The 25,442-nt window shown below is 38.0% G+C and overlaps 1 protein-coding gene across 3 annotated transcripts in view; it reads left to right on the forward strand.

Moving 5' to 3' along the window:
• Positions 1–25,442, forward strand: part of CTNND2 (catenin (cadherin-associated protein), delta 2) — a 935,009-nt gene that overhangs the window by 498,049 nt on the left and 411,518 nt on the right. For 2 of the 3 annotated variants that reach the window (XM_011951767.1, XM_011951769.1), the window contains 2 exons: positions 4,471–4,505; positions 4,889–5,005. In XM_011951767.1, coding sequence (XP_011807157.1) covers positions 4,471–4,505; positions 4,889–5,005 — 152 coding nt within the window. Of the gene's footprint in view, positions 1–4,470; positions 4,506–4,888; positions 5,006–19,889; positions 20,063–25,442 lie in introns of all 3 variants that reach the window. The other variant, XM_011951770.1, reaches the window with a different exon arrangement.

A 25,442-nucleotide genomic window follows, 5' to 3' on the forward strand; every position in this document is an offset into this window, starting at 1 on the left:
GGCACCACCTTATTTGTACTAGGGTTACCCTGGACATTTTCTTCCAACTCTGCACTGCAGAAATTGAAGATCAAGAGCAAGAAATGCCTTTGGAATTCACCTTTTTGTATTGGTCAGTGTGACATTTATTCTTTGGGATCAAACAGCCCTCTAATTACAGAGTTTTAACACAACAATGGTTTATTTCTCACTGGTGCTCTGTGTTCTCTGTGGGTTGGCAGAGGTCTCCATTCCACATACTCAGGCATGCATCTCAACACAGGGCTTAAGAGAGAGAGAAAGCCTGAAGACCTCATGCTTATTCGTCTGTGCTTGGGCATAAAGTGGCACTTGTCACTTCCTCTCATAGGCTTTTGTGACCCCATCCATGTGCAAGGGAACTGGGCAGAGTGTATTCCTCAAAATGCCTGCAAGGAGAGGAGTGCTGGACTTTACTGAGCACTGGGAATTACTTCCATTGACACCCTCACTCATATCACTTAAAATGGGTGGCAGTCTAAGCATGTTTCCTTGAACAATTTTTTTTTTTTTTTTTTTTTTGAGACAGAGTCTTGCTCTGTCACCTGGGCTGGAGTGCAGTGGCCGGATCTCAGCTCACTGCAAGCTCCGCCTCCCGGGTTTACGCCATTCTCCTGCCTCAGCCTCCGGAGTAGCTGGGACTATAGGCGCCCACCACCTCGCCCGGCTAGTTTTTTGTATTTTTAGTAGAGACGGGGTTTCACCGTGTTAGCCAGGATGGTGTCGATCTCCTGACCTCGTGATCCGCCCGTCTCAGCCTCCCAAAGTGCTGGGATTACAGGCTTGAGCCACCGTGCCCGGCTGAACAAATTTTTTTAAATTATTTTTTAATTTTTTACAGGCAGGGGTCTTACTCTGTTGCCTAGGCTGGAGTGCATGAGGGACAGTGGTGCAATCTCAGCTCACCGCAGCCTCAAACTCCTGGACTCAAAGAATCTTCCCATGTTGACCTCCCAGTTAGCTAGAAACAGAGGCATGTGCCAACATGCCTTGCTAATTTTTAAAAAGATTTTGTAGAGATGAGGTCTTGCTATGTTGCCCAGGCTAGTCTGGAACTCCTGGCCTCAAACCATCCCCCTGCTTCACTCTCCCAAATAACTGGGATTATAAACATGAGCCAGGGTTAGAGGCAAGAGCCACCATTCCTAGCCCCTCCATGACTTTTGATTTTGAAAGGATGGCTGTTACTAAAAAGTCAAAAAATAATAGATGCTGGAGAGGTTGAGGAGAAAAGTGAACACTTACACACTGTTGGTGGGAATATAAATTAGTGTAACCATTGTAGAAAGCAGTATGATGATTTCTCAAAGAGCTAAAAGCAGAACTGCCATTGAACCCAACAATCCCATTACAGAAGAATATTAATTATTCTACCATAAAGACACACATGCACACAAATGTTCATTGCAGCACTATTTACAATAGCAAAGACATGGAATCAACCTAAATGCCCATTAATGATAGACTGGATAAGGAAAATGTGGCACATAAACACTATTTACAATAGCAAAGACATGGAATCAACCTAAATGCCCATCAATGATAGGTTGATTAAAGAAGACATGATACATATACACCATGGAATACTATGCAGCCATAAAAAAGAATGAGATCATGTCCTTTGCAGGAACATGGACGGAGCTGGAGGCCATTATCCTTAGCAAACTAATGCAGAGAGAGAAAACCAAAGACTACATGTTCTCACTTACAGGTGGGAGCTAAATGATGAGAAATTATGAGCACAAAGAAGGAAACAACTGACACTGGGATCTATTTGAGGGTGGAGGGTGAGAGGAGGTGGAGAAGCAGAAGAGATAACTATTGGGTTCTGGGCTTAATTCCTGGGTGATGAAATAATCTGTACAACAAACCCCCATGACATGAGTTTACCTATTTAACAAACCTTCACATGTATCATGGAAATAAAGGTTTTTAAAAAAGAATTTGAGTTTAGGAGTTCACACATCAGTTTAAATCCCTGCTGGGATCCTTAGGAGCTGTTTGGCCAAGTTTTTCAACATTACTACATCTGTTATTCCCCATCTATAAAGAAGAGATTTGTGATTGTTGTGAATTAACTGGACCTTGGTATACAGGAACCACTTAGTAAATAGCTGTACTGGTGAAGGAAGGTACTAGTATAGAGATAGTAGCAAATCCTGGAGGACATAACACAAGAACTTTTTTGTTGGATCTGTTTCCTGGCACTGTCATAACAAATTACCACAACCGGGTGACTTAAAACAATAGAAATTTGTTCTCTCATGGTTTTGGAGACCAAAAGTTCAAAATCAAGGTGTCAGCAGGGCTGAGTTTCCTGCAAAGACTCCAGGGGAGTTTCCTTCCCTACCTCTTTCAAGTTCTGATGACTTCAGGCATTCCTTGACTTGTGCCTGCATCACTCCAGTCTCTGCCCCCGTTTTCACATGGCCTGCCCTTCTCCGTTTTTGTCTCTCTTGTATCTCTTAAAAGCACATCTGTGATTGGATTTAGGGCCCACCTAGATGATCCAGGATGACCTCATCTGAAGATTATTAACTTAATTACACCTGCAAAAACACTTTTCCCAAATATGTTGCCATTCACAGGTCTTAGAGTTTTGATGAGGACGTATCTTTTGAGAGAGGGGGGCCCTCCGTTCAACCCACTATCAATATGGAAGTGTTTTCTATCTGTATATTATGCCATCTTGAGAATTTGTCCAGCTTTAAAGTATAGAAGAATGAAGTTGTGGGGAGCCCTGAATTAATAATGGATGATTAATGAAAATAATATCTAGCATTTTTCAAAGTTAGAAGTATGCAAGGATCATCACGGAAGTTTGTTACGCAATGCAGGCTCCCAGCCTAATCCGCAGACTTTTTCGTCTTGTAGGTCTATGGTAGGGCCACAAAATACATATACTTAAGAAGTGCGACAGGTGATTCTGACACAAGTAAGCATTCGGAATTACTCAGAACCCATATGCCTGAGTTCTAGTCTAGCTTCTGCAAATGACCAATGGGTCTGATCTTTAAACACTAGTATTTTGGTATTCACATTCTTGAAAAGTAACGATCCATAGACTTAGAGGATTAAAATAACTAGGATAACTACGTTTCTGATTTTTGAACTGGTGATTCTTGAATAATAAGATAGGACTACTTTATATTAAATTCCACTTACTAAATGAACCTGTCCCATAATTTTTTAAATGTTTTTATACTTTTTAAAATCATTTTTAAAATGATTTTAGGATTACGTTTCTATTTTAAGGGCTAAACTTTGTAGTCAGATGTTACTATTATATAATGCCACATCTTTTTAATGCAAGAAAGAGTTGCATTGGACTGAATTTGAAATATTATCATTTCAGGTATCAATATTGTCTACAGCTCTCATCGTTATGAAACCATTGTCCAGTTTCCTAGTATGGATTGACTCAGGGGCAAGATACCCTATGACAATCACATGTCTCTTTAAGGACTACTCTTGTTTTCATTTACACCAGTCATGGCTTTTCTGAACATTGATTTATATCCAGAATTCCTTTTTTATCCGTAAATATATTCAGAACCTACCTCTAAGGTACAGATTAAAGGTCTACAATCCACCTGCTCTTGTGAAACTAATGAACTATTCATAGAAGCTGCTTGAACAGAGTAAAATATCATGAAATAAGTGTACAAAATCATTCTCAGAACGATGTCTTTCAGGAATTAACATGTAGATTTCTCACCAATTATTTACATATAAAAAGGGGGCATGTAGGAAGTGTTTGCATACACAATGGAAGAGTTGCTTATATTTAGAAACTATATATTTTCTATTTAGTCCTTCAAAATAAATATCTGTTACCTATATAGAGTCACTCTATACAGTATCTTTGGCATATGTATATGGACAAACCTTTCCATCTGGGTCATTTTATAAGATGTATTATTGAGACTTCTGGAAATGTGTATTTAGTTGGTGGTAAAGTGTTATTAGTTTTAAATTAAACTCTTAATAATCAACTAAATGGAAATTTTAATATGATATGGCTAAATGGAGGCAAAGATTTATTTCTTCTCTCTAGTAAGAAAAGAGATAGTTATTTCCATATTAGGCTACCTTACAAAGTCTACATGATCCTATTCTAAAATAGCTAAAATTGAGTAAAACTGCATGTATATAGAAGCTATTGTAAAGAATGAGTCTAACAGGTTGGGCTTTGTAAAAAATGAGCTCTTCTGATAATTATTGAACAATGTCCATTTAAAACATGCTAATACTTGTGAATCAAAAGGGATATACAGTAAATGGATTGAAATTAAAATTGGATAAAAGTGGAATCCCTTTTCACAGTAAGAAATGAAAAGAAATGCCACAGAGCCACTGTTCCTTAACCCTAATGTGCCTTTGTGTCTTAGATTTTAGGGTTTTCTTCTTTTCTAATCAATGCATTATATCTCTGTATTCTTTTTTTTACAGTTCAGCAGAAGAGCAGTTCCATTGGCAGTCACAAGGTAACGTCTATCTTATTGGTGAACACTTACCCTTCTACACATACCTCTACTGATGACTTTTCTTATGAACTTTAGAATGAGACTTAGAAAAGTAATAGGAAAACACCCCGATAGTAAAAATTAGATGAAGTTGTTACGACGCTCACAATTTATTGGAAGTTAAGTCTTTCAATTCCGTAGTAATTATGACTCTTCAAGGGTACATGAAATTGCTGACCTTGGCTTTAATGCTGGTTGACCAAAAATGACAATGGAATAGCTAATGAAAACTTCATAGAGGTAATATATTTGACTAGGATATTTTCCATGATTAAATGATAACCTAAATCTTTAAGAATAATATACCATGTGTTTGTTCATCACTTTAAAATATTTTATTTCAGATGGTCAAAAAGATATCGAAGATGAGCTTACAACAGGTCTCGAGCTGGTGGACTCCTGTATTAGGTCACTACAGGAATCAGGAATACTTGACCCACAGGATTATTCTACAGGTGAAAGTAAGTCACCTGGCAGTTATGCTTAAAGACAGTTGAAATATAGGAGTATTATGTCATTATTTCTAATATCATTACTGTTACGAGCCATATCAAATGAGGATTGCAGGATATTTTTATGCTTGTTTTATCCATTTCACTCTGTCTCATCTATTCCCTTCCCACATTATCCCACCTCAATTCACATTAGAGTATAAACTATTTTAAGTCAGTAGTTGGCATCTAGTTTTCGCACTAATTACTGACATACTGGTGATTCTCACTGTTCTCTGATATCCTTTTCAATATCTACAGTACTGCATTTTATGAACTCATCATATATTTTGTAGTCAACACAATGTCTGCCTTAAAATTAACTGTCAATGTTGGCCGGGCGCGGTGCCTCACGCCTATAATCCCAGCACTTTGGGAAACCGAGGTGGGCAGATCATGAGGTCAAGAGTTTGAGACCAGTGTGGCCAATATGGTGACATCCTGTCTCTACTAAAACTAAAACTACAAAAAAACTAGCCAGGTGTGGTGGTGCGTGCCTGTAGTCCCAGCTACTCTAGAGGCTGAGGCAGGAGAATCACTTGAACCCGGGAGGCAGAGGTTGCACTGAGCCGAGATTGCACCACTACACTCCATCCTGGGCAACAGAAGGAGACTCCATCTAAAAAAAAAAAAAATTACCTATCAATGCTTTACTCATACAGATCACTGTTGGTAGAAATCATAAAAAGCAGCAATTGTATGACAAAATAGGAAAAAAATTTGTGTACTCTTAGTATTATCTATTTAGTACTATGCTAAGGTACTATGCAATAAATTCTTACATTTCTGTATTTAACCATTTTGCATTGCTATATTAATTCCATAGAATATTTAAAGATCACTTTCTCTCCACTTAATGACATATTTTTCAACCAGAATGGTTGCGTCTTAGGAGTTGAAATGAACCTTCTTTAAATAAATCATAAAATTCTTTTTACTTATCTGAATAAAATTCCACAAAAGGCTAAAACTTTCATCATTGAAATAGGTGTTATCCTGGTAATACATCAAAAACCAGTGAAGCATTTTATTCCTTAATTTAAAAAATAAAATTTCCTCCAATACCCACTAAGCTTTGTCATGCAAAAGGAAGACATAAGGATAAGATGACAAACTGATCTTGAAAATCATTTAATTTACAGATTAGTTCATTTTCTCTATGATCTTTGTAATACCATACTCTTAGGATAACATTGTTGTGCATACACAGATTTATTTATACCCGTATGCATCCTCTTAATACAATTCGTAAAGAAAGATTGGTTGGTATTATCCTTCTTCTCTGTATTTTGTATTGAAAAGTGTATAATTGTTACCTCTTTTCACTCATTGTCGTAGGGACAGCTCTAGTTAGAACACATTTAATTAATATTTGAAACACACGCACTCATCTTATTAGCGAGTAAGGAAAGCAGCCTTGTTGGGGAAGGGGGAGATGATAGTGGAAATCTCATTTTTTGCAGAATAATATATTTGATTATGAGTTTAGAAGGAGTAACATTTAATAAATGGAAAGTATAGAAAGTAATGAATGAGTTAAATAAAAAGTAAACAAATTAAAATAGAAGGGATAATTTAGGTATATCAATCTAATGCTGCATGTAAGCATTCTAAATTCTCCTCTGAAAAGAATTGAAGTTCAAATTTGCAGTAAACAAAGATAAAGCAGTTATGAGTTATTCATAACATTTAATGAAATAAGTGTTGAAATTAAAGGAATAGTCAAAGTATTGCCGGCAAATATAACCAATGCAAAGAGTGGGATTGGAAGAGTAACGTGAGATAAATTGGAATTTAGTACAGAATCACTTAGCAGGGCCAAAGATGGGAGTTATGTAGTGAGCTATCTTAACTTATAAAGATGTGTTAAGCTCATACTCAAATCTAATGAACATGTGTGCACCAAACAGCATAGTGTGTGAATATTAAAACAAATGTTACTAAAAATAAAAGAAATTAATGAAAAATATTTTTGTGAACGTTTGAATGCACGTCTCATGAATCAGACAGAATGCTAGAAGGCAAAGCCACAAAATGTTGAAATAACAAATTAAGGAAACCATGGATTAAATAGATTTTAGAGGTTTTATTTATTGCATGATAGTATATGTTTGTTACATATGTCCAAGGAAAATGTATAAAAATTGACCAGATACTGGAAGCTAAAGGCAATTATAAAAGTTAAGAAGTATGGAGGGCCGTATTCTTGGAAAAAAATCTACCAACATTAAAAGTAAATAATAAAATTGTAAGCAAAATGAAATAATATTAAAACTAAGAAAAATACTTCTGGATATTTACTGAATCAAATGGAAATAATAAAGAAAATTGCATAGTATTTACCAAGCAAATAAAATAGGAACATTTTTTAGTGAAAACAGAAGTGTGAGGGAAAAAACACATTCAGAGGACAACTTAACTTCATTATTAAAAATAGAAAACAAAATAATGTTGTACTTATTTGAGGAGAACCTTAAAAGAGCTAAATAAATAGCAAGAAAGTAGTAAGATGGACATGATAAAAGTGATGCAGAGATTAAGTAATATAAAGTAAAATAGTCAAAGATCAATGTCAGAAGAGATAGAGGGGATAAATAGATGATTTTTTTTCTGTAAGTCAAGTAATAGTACTGAGCTCTCTTAGTTGAGAAACTCTGTTACACACAAGGAAAATGGAAAGAAAATGTTTTTGTTTTCACTTTAGTTGGCCTGCAATATGTATTCAAAAATTACCTACAAATAATTTATAATAGGGAAATTACATACTCCAATATGGTCTTTCCAAATATATTTGGTAACCACCAAATATTTATTTTTCAGAAAGATTAGTCGGTTTATATTGTCATGTACTGAATTATCTTATTGAAGACTCTTAGGATTTTAGTTGATAATTTCTTTTGAAAGCTCCTGCATCCTGCTTTGAAGAAAGGAAAAGAAACAAAACAAAAAAAGAAGCAGGTAATAAAAGTACCATTCAAAAGTTGTATGCCAAAGGATTCTGAACCTTAGTCACATAAAGAATATTTTTATTCTTAAGAACCGTTTGCCCTTAACATCTTCAGAGTCACCTTGAAACTGAAGTAACTGAGTAAAATTTAGGAAAATCATTTTAACATATTGGGTAGATAACTATCATTTTGGGGATCAGTATTGCTAATTTTAAGTGTTCAGAGGATCATAGAATAAAAATCTACATTGCTTTATGTATATCTGTATTAGTTAGGTTCCAGATGAGATATAGATTCTATTCAAAAGAGTTTAACTGAACAGAATTTAATTCAGGGACTATTTATGAAGAGGTGGGCAAGATTAAGGGAACAAAGAGTGCATGTTGTGGTATTCAGTCAGTAGAAGACAGACGCCCTTACCACCCTTAGACCCTAAGGGAAATCGAGGAACTAGCCCAGGCAGTGTCTGTCTGGCAGCAAGGAGGGAATCGATGACATAATCTCTTTTTCCGCCTGCCTCCGATCTCCTTCTCCTGCCTCCCATTGGCCAAACCCAACCAGAAGCCAAGCTGCAAGACATCCTTGTCTATGCGGAGGACTAGCAGAGAATGAGTGTACAGCACTTGGCAGCACAGCATCCTCCTCGATAGTGGAACGACCGTATACCGTATTTATCGCTCCCACATAGAAACATAGCAAATAGATATGCAGTGGCACATTGACAGATTTCATCTAATTAGGAGAAGCCCATCAGATTCTGACAGTCAGTGATTATTCAATCAATGGATTCATTAGCTATGAACCAGCTAATGCTAAATTGGACCTGGCACCCTGCCCTTGAGAACCAGTCTCTTAATCCTCACTCAAAAGGGACTAAAACAAGGCTAAATACTGTCTAAACTCAGTCTGGAAAAGTTCTAAAATGGAAAGCAGTCTCACCCCAGAAGCGCACAGTTCTTAATTTGCTTTATTTAAAGCTTTTTGCTATTTGTCTTTCAAAGGTCTGATTAAAATAAAATCTGAATCATAGTATGCATCTTCTTGACCTCAAGACAAGCAGTAACTGCTCTGCTGTGCTGATTTTATTGGGTCATACAGTTACCAATGTTTTCCAACACTGTGTGTATTTTCAACAGTGCTATCTGAAACACTTGGTAAACTGTGTGCACAGCCTTTGCCACCCTGCCTCTTTTTTGTGACTACTGGCTGTATAATTTCAATTTTAACAAGTGTCTCTGAGTCACTAGGAGAATTGCTTCAGAGATTGCTGTTGCTTCCGTGGAACAAAACAAAACAACAAAAAATAATTTACCAACGGAAGCTTGGGGCCATTAGCTTTCTACATAATGAATAATGTGACTTGAATTGCCTAGGACCAAGTACTTTATTTAATCTATGCATCCTGTTAGATACAAACTCAGAAATAAGGGTGATCATATCTTAGCTAGTAATTCACAAAAATGTTGTCAGTCAAAATAAGAAATAGAAAGGACAGCCTGGAAAAAAATAACTTGTATGTTTAACCACAGATTGTTAATTTGTTTAAGTATTGTATTTTGCAACAGTAATTATTTTTTCTGTAGCGTATTAGTGAATTGAAGTTCTGTCATATTTTAGAAAATTCCATTATTCAGTAGGAAGAAAATCTTCAGAGCTAATATATTCTGAGTGTTATGGTTAAAAGGTACATATTATTCTAAGTTTTCAAATCTGAATATATTTTTAAAACTCAGGAATCAGTCATATATGTTACCATTCTAAGCAGGTGGAATTAAAATAGAGTAATCATATATAGTTTAACAGAGGTGAATATATTATTCAATGTTGACTTACAGTCTTATCATTTTATTTTAATTACTGTGAATATACTTAATTCACAAGAGATGTTTGAGAGATCAGGTTATTTAAAGGCTATAAAACCTAATTCCCGGGCCGGGCGCGGTGGCTCAAGCCTGTAATCCCAGCACTTTGGGAGGCCGAGACGGGCGGATCACGAGGTCAGGAGATCGAGACCATCCTGGCTAACACAGTAAAACCCCGTCTCTACTAAAAAATACAAAAAAACTAGCCGGGCGAGGCGGCGGGCGCCTGTAGTCCCAGCTACTGGGGAGGCTGAGGCAGGAGAATGGCGTAAACCCGGGAGGCGGAGCTTGCAGTGAGCTGAGATCCGGCCACTGCACTCCAGCGCGGGCGACAAAAAAAAAAAAAAAAACCTAATTCCCTATGTTCTCATGTAATAATAATAATCAAGGTGAGAGGCATCCTTGTGAAGTGAATGTTTCCATAATTCCTGTAAGCATGACACCAAAAGATGCAGAAGACGTCTTAGGAGAGTAAATTTTTCATGAAAATTATAATAATCAAAATGATAAAGCCATTAATCAAATTGGCTGCAAAAATGAAAGTCATGGTCAGTGAAAAGGGGCTGTTTTCTTTGTTTTCCTTTCTGTTATAGTGGAAATCAGGTCCTCCGATAGACCCAACAGGATACAAAACCTCCCTCACCCCAGAGGTGCCCGAGGACTGTCACCCGGCCTTAGAGACCCCACATCCTGAAAATATGTCTATTTGAGTCAGTTGAGCTATCCTAATTGTTCATTCCCTATGAAATCACTTTATCATATACTCTTTGGTCCAGGTTTATTTGTTTGCTTATTTATTTATTTTTGAGACGGAGTTTTGCTTTTGTTGCCCAGGCTGGAGTGCAATGGCACAATCTCAGCTCACTCTAACCTCTGCCTCCTAGGTTCAAGTGATTCTCCTGCCTCAGCCTCCCAAGTAGCTGGAATTACAGGCATGCCCCACTATACCTGGCTAATTTTTGTACTTTTAGTAGAGATAGAGTTTCACCATGTTAGTCAGGCTGGTGTTGAGCCCCTGAACTCCAGTGATCTGCATGCCTCGGCCTCCCAAAGTGCTGGGAAGTCCAAGTTTTTAAAATACAAACAAGACTGTTCTTTCCAGAGGTTTGTCATGGTGTCCAGGTCTAAAGTTGGCTGATGCTACCATTCCTTTTGAAATTCACTTACACTCACTTTCTCCCCTACCTTGGGTGTATGAAAGTAATGGGAGGTTAGCAGTGGCAAAAATGGAAGGTGAGGGCAAAAGCTGAGGGAAAACACATAGGTGGCCTACAGGAAATAATAAAATCCTTCAGGAAGCTATAACTATCCTCCCTTCCAGAAAGTATTTCTATCTATTTCTCAGCTGGTGTTTAATTTCTTTTTCTTCTTCTTTTTTTTTTTTGAGACGGAGTCTCGCTCTGTCGCCCAGGCTGGAGTGCAGTGGCACGATCTCAGCTCACTGCAAGCTCAGCTTCCCGGGTTCACACCATTCTCCTGTCTCAGCCTCCCAAGTAGCTGGGACTACAGGTGCCCACCACCATGCCCGGCTGTAGAGACAGGGTTTCACCGTGTTAGCCAGGATGGTCTCGATCTCCTGACCTCGTGATCCGCCTGCCTCGGCCTCCCAAAGTGCTGGGATTACAGGCTTGAGCCACCGCGCCCGGCCTTTTTTTTTTTTGGACGGAGTCCTGCTCTGTTACCAGGCTGGAGTGCAGTAGCGCAATCTCATCTCACGGCAACCTCTGTCTCCTGGGTTCGAGTGATTCTCCTGCCTCCGCCTCCCAAGTGGCTGGAATTACAGGCATGAGCCACCGTGCCCAGTCTAATTTCTTTTTGTTAGATTTCCTTCTACCATGTAGATGTTTCGGAAGCATGTTATACCTTCTCTAACAAGGTCACCAGCTCAGAGGAAAACCTGAGAATTTAAGGAATAGGCAAAGGCATCAAGTAAGAAGAGCTCTTTAACCATATGCTTAATAAGAGAAAACAATGCAGATTTCTCATTAAAGACCCCATTCACAATTGAGTTATCAGGATCTTCTGGGATCAAGCACAATGTGTGTAGAACCTGGTAGGAATTTCCTGGTCTTGAAATTGTCAAGGCATTGTAGATTCCCAGAACACAAATTTGAAAATTAGATGAAAGCTGCGGGAAGTAAGGACAGTTTCAGAGCTGCCATAGGTATGAGAAAAAGCAAAGAGGCTGCCAGCCCCAGTGAGAAAGCTTTAGAATAAGCCTTAGAATAAGCAGTGGAAGGAGAGGACTCTCCTGGTAACACATTATGAAAATGTATTGAGGGATTCCCCCAAAAGTTAAAACATGTAAATACTGGTCAGGCATGGTGGCTCATGCCTGCAATCTCAGCACTTTGGGAGGCCAAGGTGGGCAGATCACTTGAGGTCAGTAGTTCGAGACCAGCCTGGCCAACATGGCAAAACCCTGTCTCTACAAAAAATTAACCGGGCATGGTGGGGCATGCCTGTAATCCCAGCTACTTGGGAGGCTGAGGCAGGAGAATCGCTTGAACCTGGGAAGTGGAGGTTGCAGTGAGCCGAGATTGCCTCACTGCACTCCAGCTCAGGCAATAGAGCCAGACTCTGTCTGAAAAAAAAAAAGGAAGAAGAAAGAGAAAAATGGATACTGATACTGATCAAACACTAAGGCACTTGAATAGTAACTGATGTACCCAACTCTTAATGTACTGGGTTTTTATTATATCACTGTAGGCACAGGTGGATGTTCCAGTCATTTATTTTGTTAAATGTATATATTAACCACTTATTAATGGCGGGAACAAAGGGCCTCTGTCCTTGTGGGATTTACATTCTAGTCAGAAAAGGCCAAAATCAACCTTTTCAATACTGAAGGGCCAGATCGATAATGGCTTTGCAGAAGGACAAAGCCAGGTCAACAGTAGAGTAAAGCACCTTTTCTCAAAGCATACTTGGGAATTCCAGGGTCTTCGTGGCCTCTGTTGGGGACTTTCAAAGTCAAAACGTTTTCATAATAATACTAAGAGATACTTGCTTTCCCATGCTTTTTCTCACACGAATGTTGTTGAAGATTTCCAGAGACTACGTGGCATGTAACAATGTCATGTCCCTGACAGGTCTGGGAATGTGTGCTGCGTATTCTTCTGTTGGAAGCATTTTGAGTGACTAGCATCATGTGTAACCCAGATAAAATAAAGTTCTTTGGAGTCCTCTGTAATGTTGAGGGTTAAGAGACCAAGGGTTTTGAGAACCACTAGAATAAAGAATGATCGAAGGCCAGGAAATCCTCTACTGGGAGAAGACATTGAATCAGAGACCTGAAAGAAATCCACCAGCAAGCCATGCAGGTCATGGGGGGAAATGTGTGATGTGTGGGAAATCAAAGACTGATTCTTTAAATTCCTGTGTTCCCATTCACAAACTGTAGTGTTTTCTGAGTTTCACTTTTTCATTTTATTTTCTTCGAAACCGATTTGTGTTAATGTTTTATTTCTTTTCACAAGTATTGATAGTGAGAAATACGAATATATCAGATCCCCTTTAGACAATTTATGAAGAAATATATAATGTTTTTCTTCTCCATGTGCTACATTAATTTTTAATGGCAAATAATCTAAAGACAAAACTTTGTAAGGAATAGTAGGGAATTGGAGTGAGTGAGGAAAAGTACACTTCTGTGATGACAATATCATGTGCAATCTCACTCATGATAAAATTCTTTGGGTATACATTCCAAACTAAAGTTATATATTTGAGAGTTGTTTTTATGATAAATGTCAGTTTACTCATGTCTTCCATTTTACACCATTGTAAAGAAATCGAGTGACCTTTCATCCATGAAAAAGAATGAGTTCATGTCCTTTGCAGGGACATGGATGAAACTGGAAACCATCATTCTCAGCAAACTAACACAGGAACCGAAAATCAAACACCGCATGTTCTCACTCATAAGTGGGAGTTGAACAATGAGAACACATGGACACAGGGAGGGGAACATCACACACCGGGGCCTGTTGGAGGCTGGGAGGGAAGGGGAGGGAGAGCATCAGGACAAATACCTAATACATGCAGGGCTTAAAACCTAGATGGCGGGTTGATGGGTGCAGCAAACCACCATGGCACGTGTATATGTATGTAACAAACCTGCACATTCTGCACATGTATCCTGGAACTGAAAGTAAAATAAAATTTAAAAAAAAGGAAAAGAAGGTGAGTGACTTACTGTCACCAATCCGATATGTATCCATCTACAGTAGTCAAACTTGGAAAAGCATACTAATTAAGCCAAGGACATTGGTTAAGTCTAAATCAGTTTAAAAACTGAATGGGTACTTCTAGGTTCCTAGGATCATTAACGTTTTCATTTTCACATAAAGCATTACACATTGAAAGCAACTGACCAGATGAAATAGATATTCTGGAGACAGAGGCTTGGAAATGAAATTTAAAAACACACCTGCCCATAGAACAACTGCATCAACTCTGAAGGTTTCTTGCATAACAAGCCACTTGGGCTTTTTCTCTCAGTTGATTTTTGGAATGGTAGATGCACTAAACCACTGTTTTTAGGGGACCTCCTGAGAGAAACTCTTCCAAATGAGCTTTATAAGTTACTAATGAAGATCAGGACAAAACAACCACTTTATCACCAGTAGATATCTCTTACTCTAAGTACCTTTGTAAATGGGCAAGTTCTTCTGGAACCCATAAAGGTGAAACTGCTGCTACAAATGAAATCATTAGTAGTGAAATTTAAACAGAATATTTTTACTCTGCAGAGTTAAGTCTGATCAAAGTGCTTTGAACCTGTTTAACTCAGTTCAGTAATTTTAGAAATAATCAACAATTTTTCTCATTGATTTTGTAATCTCCAATAACCCTTTTGTATATAAGTTCTACCATCTGTTTCCTTTATTCTTACTTAATATTTTCTATTAAAATATTAGGAGGTGACGTTTATGCAGCAGTTTAAGTTAGAGAATGAGTTTTGAGGTTGATGGAAAAAAGAATTTCAGACTGAGGAAACGGAGAACTGTCTCTAAGTGCCAAAAGATTTTAGCTTCTCATCTATTTGCTCTGATATTAGTTTTGTTGTTGTTGTTTTATTGCATACAGGCCATTTTAATGAACTGTGCCATGTATGTCTTGTTTGTAAGATGAAAGCTTGCAGGTTGTTGAAAGAAAACATAAATGATGTGTGGGACAGTCCTGCAATAAGATTTTCAAGACCAAAAAAATCCCATTGAAGGTTTTATTATTATCAGACCATGTGGCTACGCAATTAGATAATCAGATAAGAATAACTGATATTTGTATAGCAGTTAAAATTTTTCCAAGCACTTGAACATCCATTATCTGCTTAGGTGTTCAAATTTGGAAAGATTAAAATTTGTCGTGACAGAATCCTGAAGTGTGTTTAAGAACACACATTCTGAAGCCAATCTGCTATTTTGTTTTAACCCCAGGCCCACCAGTAACTGTGAGGGCTCAGTTAATGGATCCCTTAGTTCCCTCGACATCAGTTGGAATGGTTCTACCTTCCTCACTTAGATGTCATTAAAATTCGATAGGTGAATAGATGGAAACTCCTCAGGACAATCCTTGGAACTTCCTAAGTACTCAAAAGAGGTTAACTGGTCATTACTGTCACTGTCATCATCATCTTTGTCATCATCATCTATGGTCAAATAAATATGAAAATGGGCTAGAGCCCAGGTCTGTGGATGTCCAGTCCTGGATTTTTTTCAACACACGTTCAGATACTCCATTAGTGCGGTTGTGACTTATAGAATAACTCGGGAATGCCACATTATAGATCTCTGGCCTCTTCTGTATTATTACAAAGTATATTCTTTAATTGAAGGTCTACTGTATTCTGAAGCAGATGTTCAGCTAAAGCAGGCAAATATTAGCAATTCCACATAAAGTCTCTTTAACACTATGCAAACAGAACAAGTGCACATAATCATGGAAACTCTAAAATACTCAGTTAATCTGATCAGAAGAAGCTGGCCATATTGTGTCTGTGTTATATATGTCTGTGTTGATATGACCTGTAAGTGGGCCTGAGTTTTTGTGCAGAAAATTAACATTTCAACCTCTACATCTTCTGAGATTGATTTTGTCCCACGAGTAGTGGACAGCGAGTTTCCTCTAGCCAGCACCTGGAATCTGTAAGCAGCAATTCACTGGAGAAGCAACAAAATCTGAGGCATGAAGCTTTCTCCTGGAAACAAGTGGATTTCTGTTTACACAGGACTTTTTCAACCTTAAACTGCTGATATGTATTTATGACTTAAAGAAACAGTGCTTTGATGGTAAATAACAGCGACTTTTGGACTTGGAGACAGAAGATAAGGATCCAGGCCTCTTCATGTTGCCATATGGGTGACACTGGCTAACAATTTAACCTCTCTCTGCCTCTGCTTGTACTTCTAGGACAAAAATGAAGATTATGCAGTTTTTTGTTTTTTTTTTTTCCGCAGGTTGCTGTGTAGTCTCTAACCAATTCATACATGTGAAAACATGTTGAGACATTGGTGTTACACTAAAGATCCTTGCTTCATATATCTTCTTAGGGTTAATGGGATCAACTTTGTAGTTCCCTTGGAATTTCTTCTCTCTATCCAGTTAAGACTAGTGGGTTTTGTTCAGAACAAAGACAGAAAACTGTCTTAAGCATTATCAGTTTATCAGGAAATGGTTTCACCTTCTCTTCCTGGCTCACAGGAGTGATTCATTTTGGGAAAACTCTTGGGCTCAGTTCTGAGGACTGTTCCATCATGGAGAAGGGTCAGAATGGCCAAAGAAGCCACTGTGACCCCTCAGGTCAGTGTCTCAAAGGCAAATGGGAGCATGGCTTCCGCTCTCTGTGGCCACGAAGGACATGATGATCCACTGCTGCCCACAGTTCAGATGTCTTCTAGAAATCATTGCATTAAAGATGCAATTTTTGACGCAGATGTTCTGCTAAAGCATGCGGTTTAATGTATTGCATTAAAGGTGCAGTTTCCCTGGGTGAAATGTTAGGGCCCAGCTCCTTTCTCTTCCTCTACCATTTCTTTCCACATTACCTGTGTTCTTCAGGTCATAGATTCCATAGGTTCAAGACCACAGCCTCGTTTTACCTCTAGCCCAAACAAGGCTTGATATAAAGTCAACAGTTCCGGAGAAAAAAAAAGTCATAATTTAAAGCCCAAAACTATAAATGCTTTTTAAATCCTCAGCAAATTTGTATTTTCTACCTCATTGCACAGTAATATTAATAAAGCTAATCGAAAGTTAGTTACATTTAAATTGTACTTTCATTATAAAGTAATTAAGAATTGTCCTAAAATTTTCACCTGTTTCATATATTCATATGTCTGTGCTCTCTAAAATTGGAATGAATAAATGAGACTGATTCAAAACCGGAAAAACATCATTCTAAAATGCGTACACTGTTTTGGCCATTGTCTTGACTGTTCTGTCCTTGCCAGGTGATATGTCAATGTTGTAATATTCTGATACATTGCTCATTGTTGCAATTACTTTTGTCAGAGTACATCTAGGTTTCAGTGCTTGAGATGTATGAATAGAGTAATGAGATAGAAAATCCTGGTTAGTTTTCATTGAGTACTGATCAAATACACAACTGATTCTATAAATGGTGACTAGATTTCATTATTCTATCATATATATTCTGGGAGCAAGTAAACCATATTTTTAATTGAAATTCTTTTGAAAAGGGACTTTACATTGTCATTAGAAGATCCTGTATAGACAGCATTTGTACGTTTCTGGAGATAATTGTATGAGTCTCTTCAGAATATACAAAGTTATTTAACTTGCTAACTACATATTCAAAAAAGTTCGTAAGGCAATTCCTGCATTCTCTTTGAAGGACAAATAATGAGGAATGCAACTGTCTGTTTTAAGATAATGCTAAACTACTTCCATGAAATTAAATATTTTGTTTATGTGTTTATTTTCTTTACTTCATTCTATTGATATTTCCAAAGGTCTGTGCGCTGTCGTATCTGCTGTAACCTTCTTTTAACCTTAGGATGCATTACTATCTCAAGGGGGAGGAGAGTATGGCCAATGCAAGCCATTATGCCCAGGTAGACTGTACAGAAAAGAAATAGCCAAGAAAGCCTCAGCAGGCAGCCCCGCATTGTCAGATAGAATGGTGACCACCCAGCTGAAAGGGCCTTTGCTTTTCCACCATAGCTCACTCCCACCATTACGATGTGACCTTGGGAGGGACCAAGGGTAAAGCCCTTAGCCACAGTTGCCACTGCCTTCCCAGGGCCCACCTCCTTCTCCTCCGCTTTACGGTTAGTCTCCACTTGCCCAGCCTCCAGAGGCTCTCCCATATCTCAGCCTGCCTGTCACTTGGACCTCAGACATTTTTCTTTGACTCCGCTGGGCCTGGCAGCTTCCATAGCAGTGATGGGGACAATATGTTACTGGCACCCAGAATCAAACTCTAAATGCATCTCCCCTCGGAGACTTCCTTATATTCAGTGATTTAATACCATTAGGATGGAATAAATGATTTTTTTTCCAGGCTATTGGAAACGTCACCATCTGGTACATACTGTTTTCTCAGGACTGGGTTTCTTAAAGTAAAAGTAAAAGGATTGCAATTGTACTTTTGTTATACTCTTCATGATGAAGTTGTGGGTGGATGAAAACACTTTTATTTCCTTGCTTACCTTTTTTCCAGAAACTGCATAGATTCCAAAATAACTGTACTAGTTAATTGGCATATTATTCAATATAAAATACTGATGAAAATTTATCTTCATGTTGTTTCAAATACTGACGAAAAAATATCTTGATGTTGTTTCAAAGTTCTGTCAGAAAATCAGAGGGATTGGGAAGGCTTTAAGTGCCAAAGGTTTTATGAACCAATGTTATTTAAAAGAGGATGCATTATTTTTATGAAAAGTGATCCACATCATGTCTCACTCAAAATATAAAGTCATGTTCCATTCTTAAAAAGAAAAAATAAGGAACTTGAAATCTGCTCATATGTATCAGAAGTGATACTGTTGTCTAAAACAGCCAAAGAGGGAGATCAAGAATGATTCAATGGTTATGCTATAGTCTAGATGTGTAGTATTACACTTGAATATGTGACTTTGTACTATGGTGCAAAGAAACAGGAGAAAACTTGTTTTGCCAAGTTTTTGCCACTAATACATTCTTCTTACCCCAGCCCCTCTCAAACATACACAGTAGAAAACAGCAAGCACATTTACTCTCCTCCATACTTATTTTATCCCCAAAGAGAGTATTAAATTTGTTCAAAGAAAATTTGCTTAAAAAGAAAAAGTGAAAATGCAAGGATCTCATCTATATAGAATATAAGAAAACAAAACAATTTCATATGCAACGTTTAATTAAATAAGACCAGAAACTGATTCTTCATCCCTTGTAATATCAGCTACATTTGTGGCACGAATTGGAACACTGTATGTTCTCTTTGTTCTCCTACTGTGCACTGCTGTGATGGGAAAGGTAAGCAGTCATCAGGGATGATGTGAGGCAACGGTGAATACCACATTGCACAAAGAGCTATTAATATTTTAAACACTGTCTACCCTTCAGGCACTGAGGTATTATATCACTATTTATACAATAGAATTTGTCAGTGATTGGAAGGTTTCGAGTGTTTTAGCATCTCAATCATTAAGTAGGAGATATAATTATATTAGCGAAATTAACAGGTACCGAAAAGTGGAGTTTTACATTATTTCAAATGTTTCTGATATTGTCTGATCCCAAAATAACTACTTGATTAACTGATTTGTCTCATAAGAAATGTCTCTATGTAGGTCAGGATGAGATCATTTGAAAAATCTACTCCTTTGAGAACTTTTAAACCACCACCAAAAAAAAAAAAAATCTCATTTGAGAGCTGGAGTCAAATTATATGGTCATTTTAGTTCTCAGAATTTTAAGCGTGGATGGCTGGAATCATGTGCATGTGATAATTCTAGGCTACTCTCAATAAATAATACATGTCATTTCTGCTTCACTGAGACTGTCACTGACTGTTCTAAATGACTTTCAATGCAGGGCCCAGCCTGCTCTCCCAGAGTGCACTTCAGCTCAATTCCAAACCTGAAGGGTCTTTCCAGTATCCGGCCAGCTACCACAGCAACCAGACCCTGGCCCTGGGGGAAACCCCCCCTTCACAGCTCCCGGCCCGAGGCACACAAGCCCGAGCTGCGGGCCAGAGCTTCAGCCAGGTACGTACCCGGTGCTGTATGGTGTCAGTGAACTCCAAGGGGACAGGTGGGGAACGGGCATGCAGTGGATGTGGAGGCCAAGCCTGCCTTTTTGTCAGTGTGTTCCTCAACTTGGGGGAAATGCCCTTTGGTGCTGTGAATGAAGGAAAGAAATAATAAAGTACAATTATGGAGTAATGCTAAGTTACAAACGTTTTCTTTAGAAATATCTATGTGTTGTTCATGCTGTACCTCTCTTATATGTGTTTCCCTATGTGACTATGTCAGTGTCCATCTAGTTACTCCCTCTATGTCTATATGTGATATCAATTGATATACATTCTGAGTTTGTGAGTGTACTCCGAAAAAAATAGAGTATTGTGTCTCCTAAAAAAAGCATGGGGTTCCTCTTTGGGTTTTTGATATAAATATAAAGAAACATACTATAAATGTGTAATCAGGTAAACAGAACTGTTTGGAAAATAATTGTGATGAGTTTAGGCATAGCTACATTTTGTGAAGTCGGATTTTTAAATGTGCTCTCAATTGTTTCTTTAAGGCATGTGCTTGATCTTACAGTTTCACTGCACAAATACATTAGCTGCAGTTAAAACCAACTCTTGGTAAGAAGAAGCAGCTGCCAATCTGGAAATAATTTTTTTTTCAAGAAAGATGCAAATGTTGTTATACAGAAGAGAGGAGAGAGAGCATGCTAATATTTTAGTTTTTATAATTTTGCGGTACCCACCAGAGTATAATTTTGATCATCCCACCAGAGTTGATTTATTGGAAGGCTATCTTGTTTTAAGCTTATTTTCAACAATATAAGCCCTTTTAACTTCTGTGCTTTTGCTTCTGAAGAACTGAACGCCCCACACCGTTTTCAGCTGACAAAGTTAGTTTCAGCCTTTTTGCATTTATTGGGCACTGTCTCTTCTAGGAACCCTTCCTCTGAAATGCTCATTATGCACCACTGGCTCTGTGACCCCTGAACCCATCTCTTTTACCAATTTATTGATGTTATCCATCCGTGCATTTCTCTAACTAAACTGAAAGCTACTTGAGGACAGGACTTTTTTCATCTTTGTATCAGAAGCACCTGACAGGCCACATGGCTTCAAGAAATGAATGCAGAGTTGAGAAGCAAAGAGGGTTAACAGCCTGGTGCAGGCATTACTACGTGCTCATTTATGTGACATTCACATTATTGAAGCAGGAGCTGAAAGTTTATTTGGATTTCCACTACTAACGTTAAATTATTGTGCCAGAAACAATTTTTAAAATATGATTACCTTCTTCAAGAAACATCCTCATTCATCAGAGGCTTTGTAAGTTTTACCTTCTCACACTGCTGAATGATAGGAATGTGGGTGAGAGGAACTGATAAAACATTCCACTGAGATAACGGGCCTGTCCCTCTACCCACATTCAAAGTTGCTTTAACGTTTAATCAGAAAGGATTACTAAGTTATAAAGACATCAAAGCTCTGTGTCTGAAGTCTTCAGAGTTATAGTTTGAAGACATCAATAAATGTCAATGTTCAAAGATATAACTGAAGTGTGAGGCAAATGTTACTGGTAGACTCACTTACGTGGCGGTGGGTAGGATGCACAAGTCTGAATGATCAAACCAGGAGTTGAAATGTTCTAATTCACGCTACTAACAGAAGGGAAACCATTGTGGAATATCTCATTTATTTAGCTCAGTGGTAGATATTGCTACTATAATTTACTTTAGCTGTGTGCCGAAGTATGAAAGACATGCTTATTGAATATTCTGTAGCGCCTGTGACTTCAATGTAATGTCAGAGAAACGTTCAACAAATAAGCCAGCATTTTCACTCTGTTTTTAGTGTTATAGCCTTGAGAGAAGGGAGGCCCCATTCCATTCCAATAATGACACTATTGTTCAGATCCCTCTATTTGAGTGGTATGATACTTTTCCTTTCAAAATTCTGATCAGTGTTGAATCTTACTCCTTCAAGCCTAGGTTAATTTTTACAATATCCTGTAATAATAAATTGCTACAAAGCTTAATATAATTCAAACTATGGCTAACAGATGTCAGGCCAAGTGAGTATGGTCAATAATCAATCAAAACAAAAATATTCTATTTTTTTTTTTGTCTAAAAAACTATGTAATTCTAAAGCAAAGCAATGATCTTTTTATCTGGTTCATAAATTTAAATGTAATTTCAAAGGAGTATTATACATGCTCAAAGATTCTAATTTCAGTATTTAAAAACCTCTATTCAGCATAATAAATGCTTATTCAGTGATCGTCACCAGGATCTAAAACAGGCCCTGATGATATGTGCGTAACCCGCATTGCCCCAACTCATCAGCCCAAAAGTCAAGCTGTAAGCCACCCAAATTGCCATAAAATATTTGTTCTCTGATGTCCCTCCAGCTAAAATTATTTAACATCATTCTTCTGAGACTTTGGATGAGTTCATGGAGCTGGTCCACAGGAGAGAGAGTGGACTACCTTTCCCATTGGGACCTCAAGGCCATTCTAGAAAGTGACCTGAGCTAACTTATAGATATCCTTTCCCCACTGCCAGCACTCTGCTCAGCTATGCCGCAAGCTCCTGCCCAAACCTTTCAACAAGTTGGTCCACAGACCCCTTCTTCTTCGAGGTCAACCTTCACCTTTGTGTTTCCAGGTTATCCTTTGATGCGTTCAAGACGTTTATCATGTGCCCACTGATGCCATAAGACTATGAGCATGGGATGGAGAAGTAAAGAAAGTAGACACGATCCCAGTCCTCAAGGAACTTCTATTCTAGCAGTAGGGATGGAGACTCAGAAAATCAGCACAGCAAATAAGTAAATTGCATAGTACATTAGAATGTGGTGGTTTCTATGGGAAGGAAATGGATACAGACTAGGGTAAGCAAGATCCAAAATACATGGGGGAGTGCAGCATGATAGGGACCTCGAGGAGACTTTTGGGCAAAGACATGGAGAAGTGGAAGGAAACTACATGGCTCCCTCTGCACAGCAAATGCAGTGGCCCCTGGTTGGGGCAGCCTGGCATGCTGACAGAGCAGTCATTGGTAGGATTCCATTTTGACTGGGAGTAAAGTAAGGAGCCAGTAGAGAATTTCAAGTAGAGGAACAACATGATCTACCTTATGTGTTAAAAACATTACTCTGTCATATAATAAGTGATATCCTATAGTTAGTTGCATTTAAGTATTTTTTTCTTCCTATTAGATTGCCCTGCTGCAAGAGTGAGAATGATGCTAAGACTTGCCTTCATATCCCTCATAATTGACCCAAGGTTCACCAGATATCCATCAGGGTTCTGCCAACACCAGCCTGTTGTTTTATAATTATTCTGTGCAGGTTTGTGGGTGGGCTAGAAGATAAAGAAGCTGGCTTTCCTCCAGGTTCTTCCTTCTTCCACTCACATAAAATTTCCATTGGATTATATGAAATGCTAAATATAAAACTTCTGTCAAAGAGGAGCCAGAAACCAACTCTAAACATGTTGGTTTTGCCCCATGTCCAAACATAAAATAGTTTCACCAAGCATTTTGTCCCCAAACAATAAAGCTATGCAAGAAATATGAAAATATACATCTGTAGACAGAGCACTGGCAAAGGAGTACACAAGCCTAAAGATTTCAAAATCTTTGCATATTCTCCAATAGAATCGAACAACGTGCACAACCACAGTCTTTGGGAAATGGCCTGCTTGAATGATAGATCTCTAAAGTAAAACTGAACAGTGGTAGGTGTTCTAGAAAAGCAATACACTTTTTGAGAAACAAAATTTCCATTTCTTTTTGATCTGGCTTATCTATTTAATGTTGTGCTGACTTTTATGTCTTAAAAGTCCTCGTTAATGCTTTATCATAATCATAAATACACCATCTGCTCACTTCTTTCAGAAGGAAATGGGTTCATTGTGTTTGGAACATTGCTTATTGGTACACACTCATGCAGGTGGATGTGAAGGCCAAGGGGATGGGGAAGTTGAAGGAGGAGCAAGTTTCCTTTAAACACCTCTGTCTTGAGTGTTGAATAAAAAGAGTAGTAAAGACAGCTAGTATAATTTCACTCCCATCTGCTTAATTATGAAATAAGTTGTTGTTAGGTAAAACCTGCAGAGAAAAGTTACCAATAAATTTGGAAAACACAAAAATTGCAGAGGTATTTTTAACATAAATGTATACATTATGCAACATTTAGAAGAGAATTCATATTGTTTCACATATTTTCCTTGGCATATTTGCAGGAAAGTGGCAGAATATTTGTTTTTAAGATAGTTTTAGGATGATTCTCTGTTGTGCATCCCTGTTCCTTGCTTTGCTTTCAAATCTTTTCTCTCCATTTTCTCTTTGAGGATAAGTATATTTAATTTGGTTTCAATAATGGAAACACTTCTCATGGCAGGGAGGGTGTATGTGTGTTTTGCTGTAACATTTTCTCTTCTGAGCAAATATTTGGGCTATTGCAGTTATATTAAATGAGCCTCTTGCTGAAATACAGTTCTGTGTAGTATATTTTTGCCAGGGCTCATGTAGGTTTTAAGAAAGAGTTTCCATCAAGAAATCTCTCCTTACATATTCTTTAAGATAAATTTATAAGTTACTTAAGTCATTGTTTATTTGTTTTCTATTTTCTTTCCACTGGTAGACTACAGAAATGGCCATATGAAATACTTTTCAGAACATTTACTGATAATGATCCTAATCAACTTTCATTAAAGGGAGGTCAAAGGGAAGGAAAAATCAGTACTCAAGGATGCAGAAATCTACGTCACCATATTTGCACTTGTGACTTAGAGACCTGGGGAAAACGAATCCATGGCCACCGCCTTCTAATTGCACTGGGCAAGACAAAATAATTTGCAAAATTTCTCTCTCTCTTGCTTTCTCTCTTGTTCATTCCCTCCCCATCCTCCATAATTTTGGGACCCTTGGGCAGAAAGAAAGCAGTGAGGGTGGTTTCTATTATTGTTTCCAGGGAGATCGTTGCTTTTACGGTCTTTTGGATTGGGATGTTCCCATCTGAGGAAAGGAACTTCTTCCAAGAACCTTGGGTTTTTAGTTACTTAAGTTCAGTTTGTTGTGGACACCACCTTTCAGTGTCAGTGGGATATCACCACCAGGTAAACCCAGCCCTTCTTTCCTCACCAACAGTAATGATGCCAGTGGTGATGACTTCAGGGAAGGTGTATAAACTGTGCATAGAAGCTGTCTCTTCTCTTATGTTACATACTAGCTTTTACCAAAACCAGCACCCCTCAAGAGAATCCTCAGACAAGGCCCTGGATGATTTTATTTAGTTATTGCCAAAATCAAACTTTTCTCACAGTACCAGAGTTTTCTTCCTTTGGAATTCAAGAATGGCATTCCTTTGGAAGATGGTTTGAAAAGAAAACTTGTCA

This window comes from Colobus angolensis, unplaced genomic scaffold (assembly GCF_000951035.1).
Source record: "Colobus angolensis palliatus isolate OR3802 unplaced genomic scaffold, Cang.pa_1.0 Scaffold327, whole genome shotgun sequence".
In the NCBI taxonomy this organism is placed as follows: domain Eukaryota; kingdom Metazoa; phylum Chordata; class Mammalia; order Primates; family Cercopithecidae; genus Colobus; species Colobus angolensis.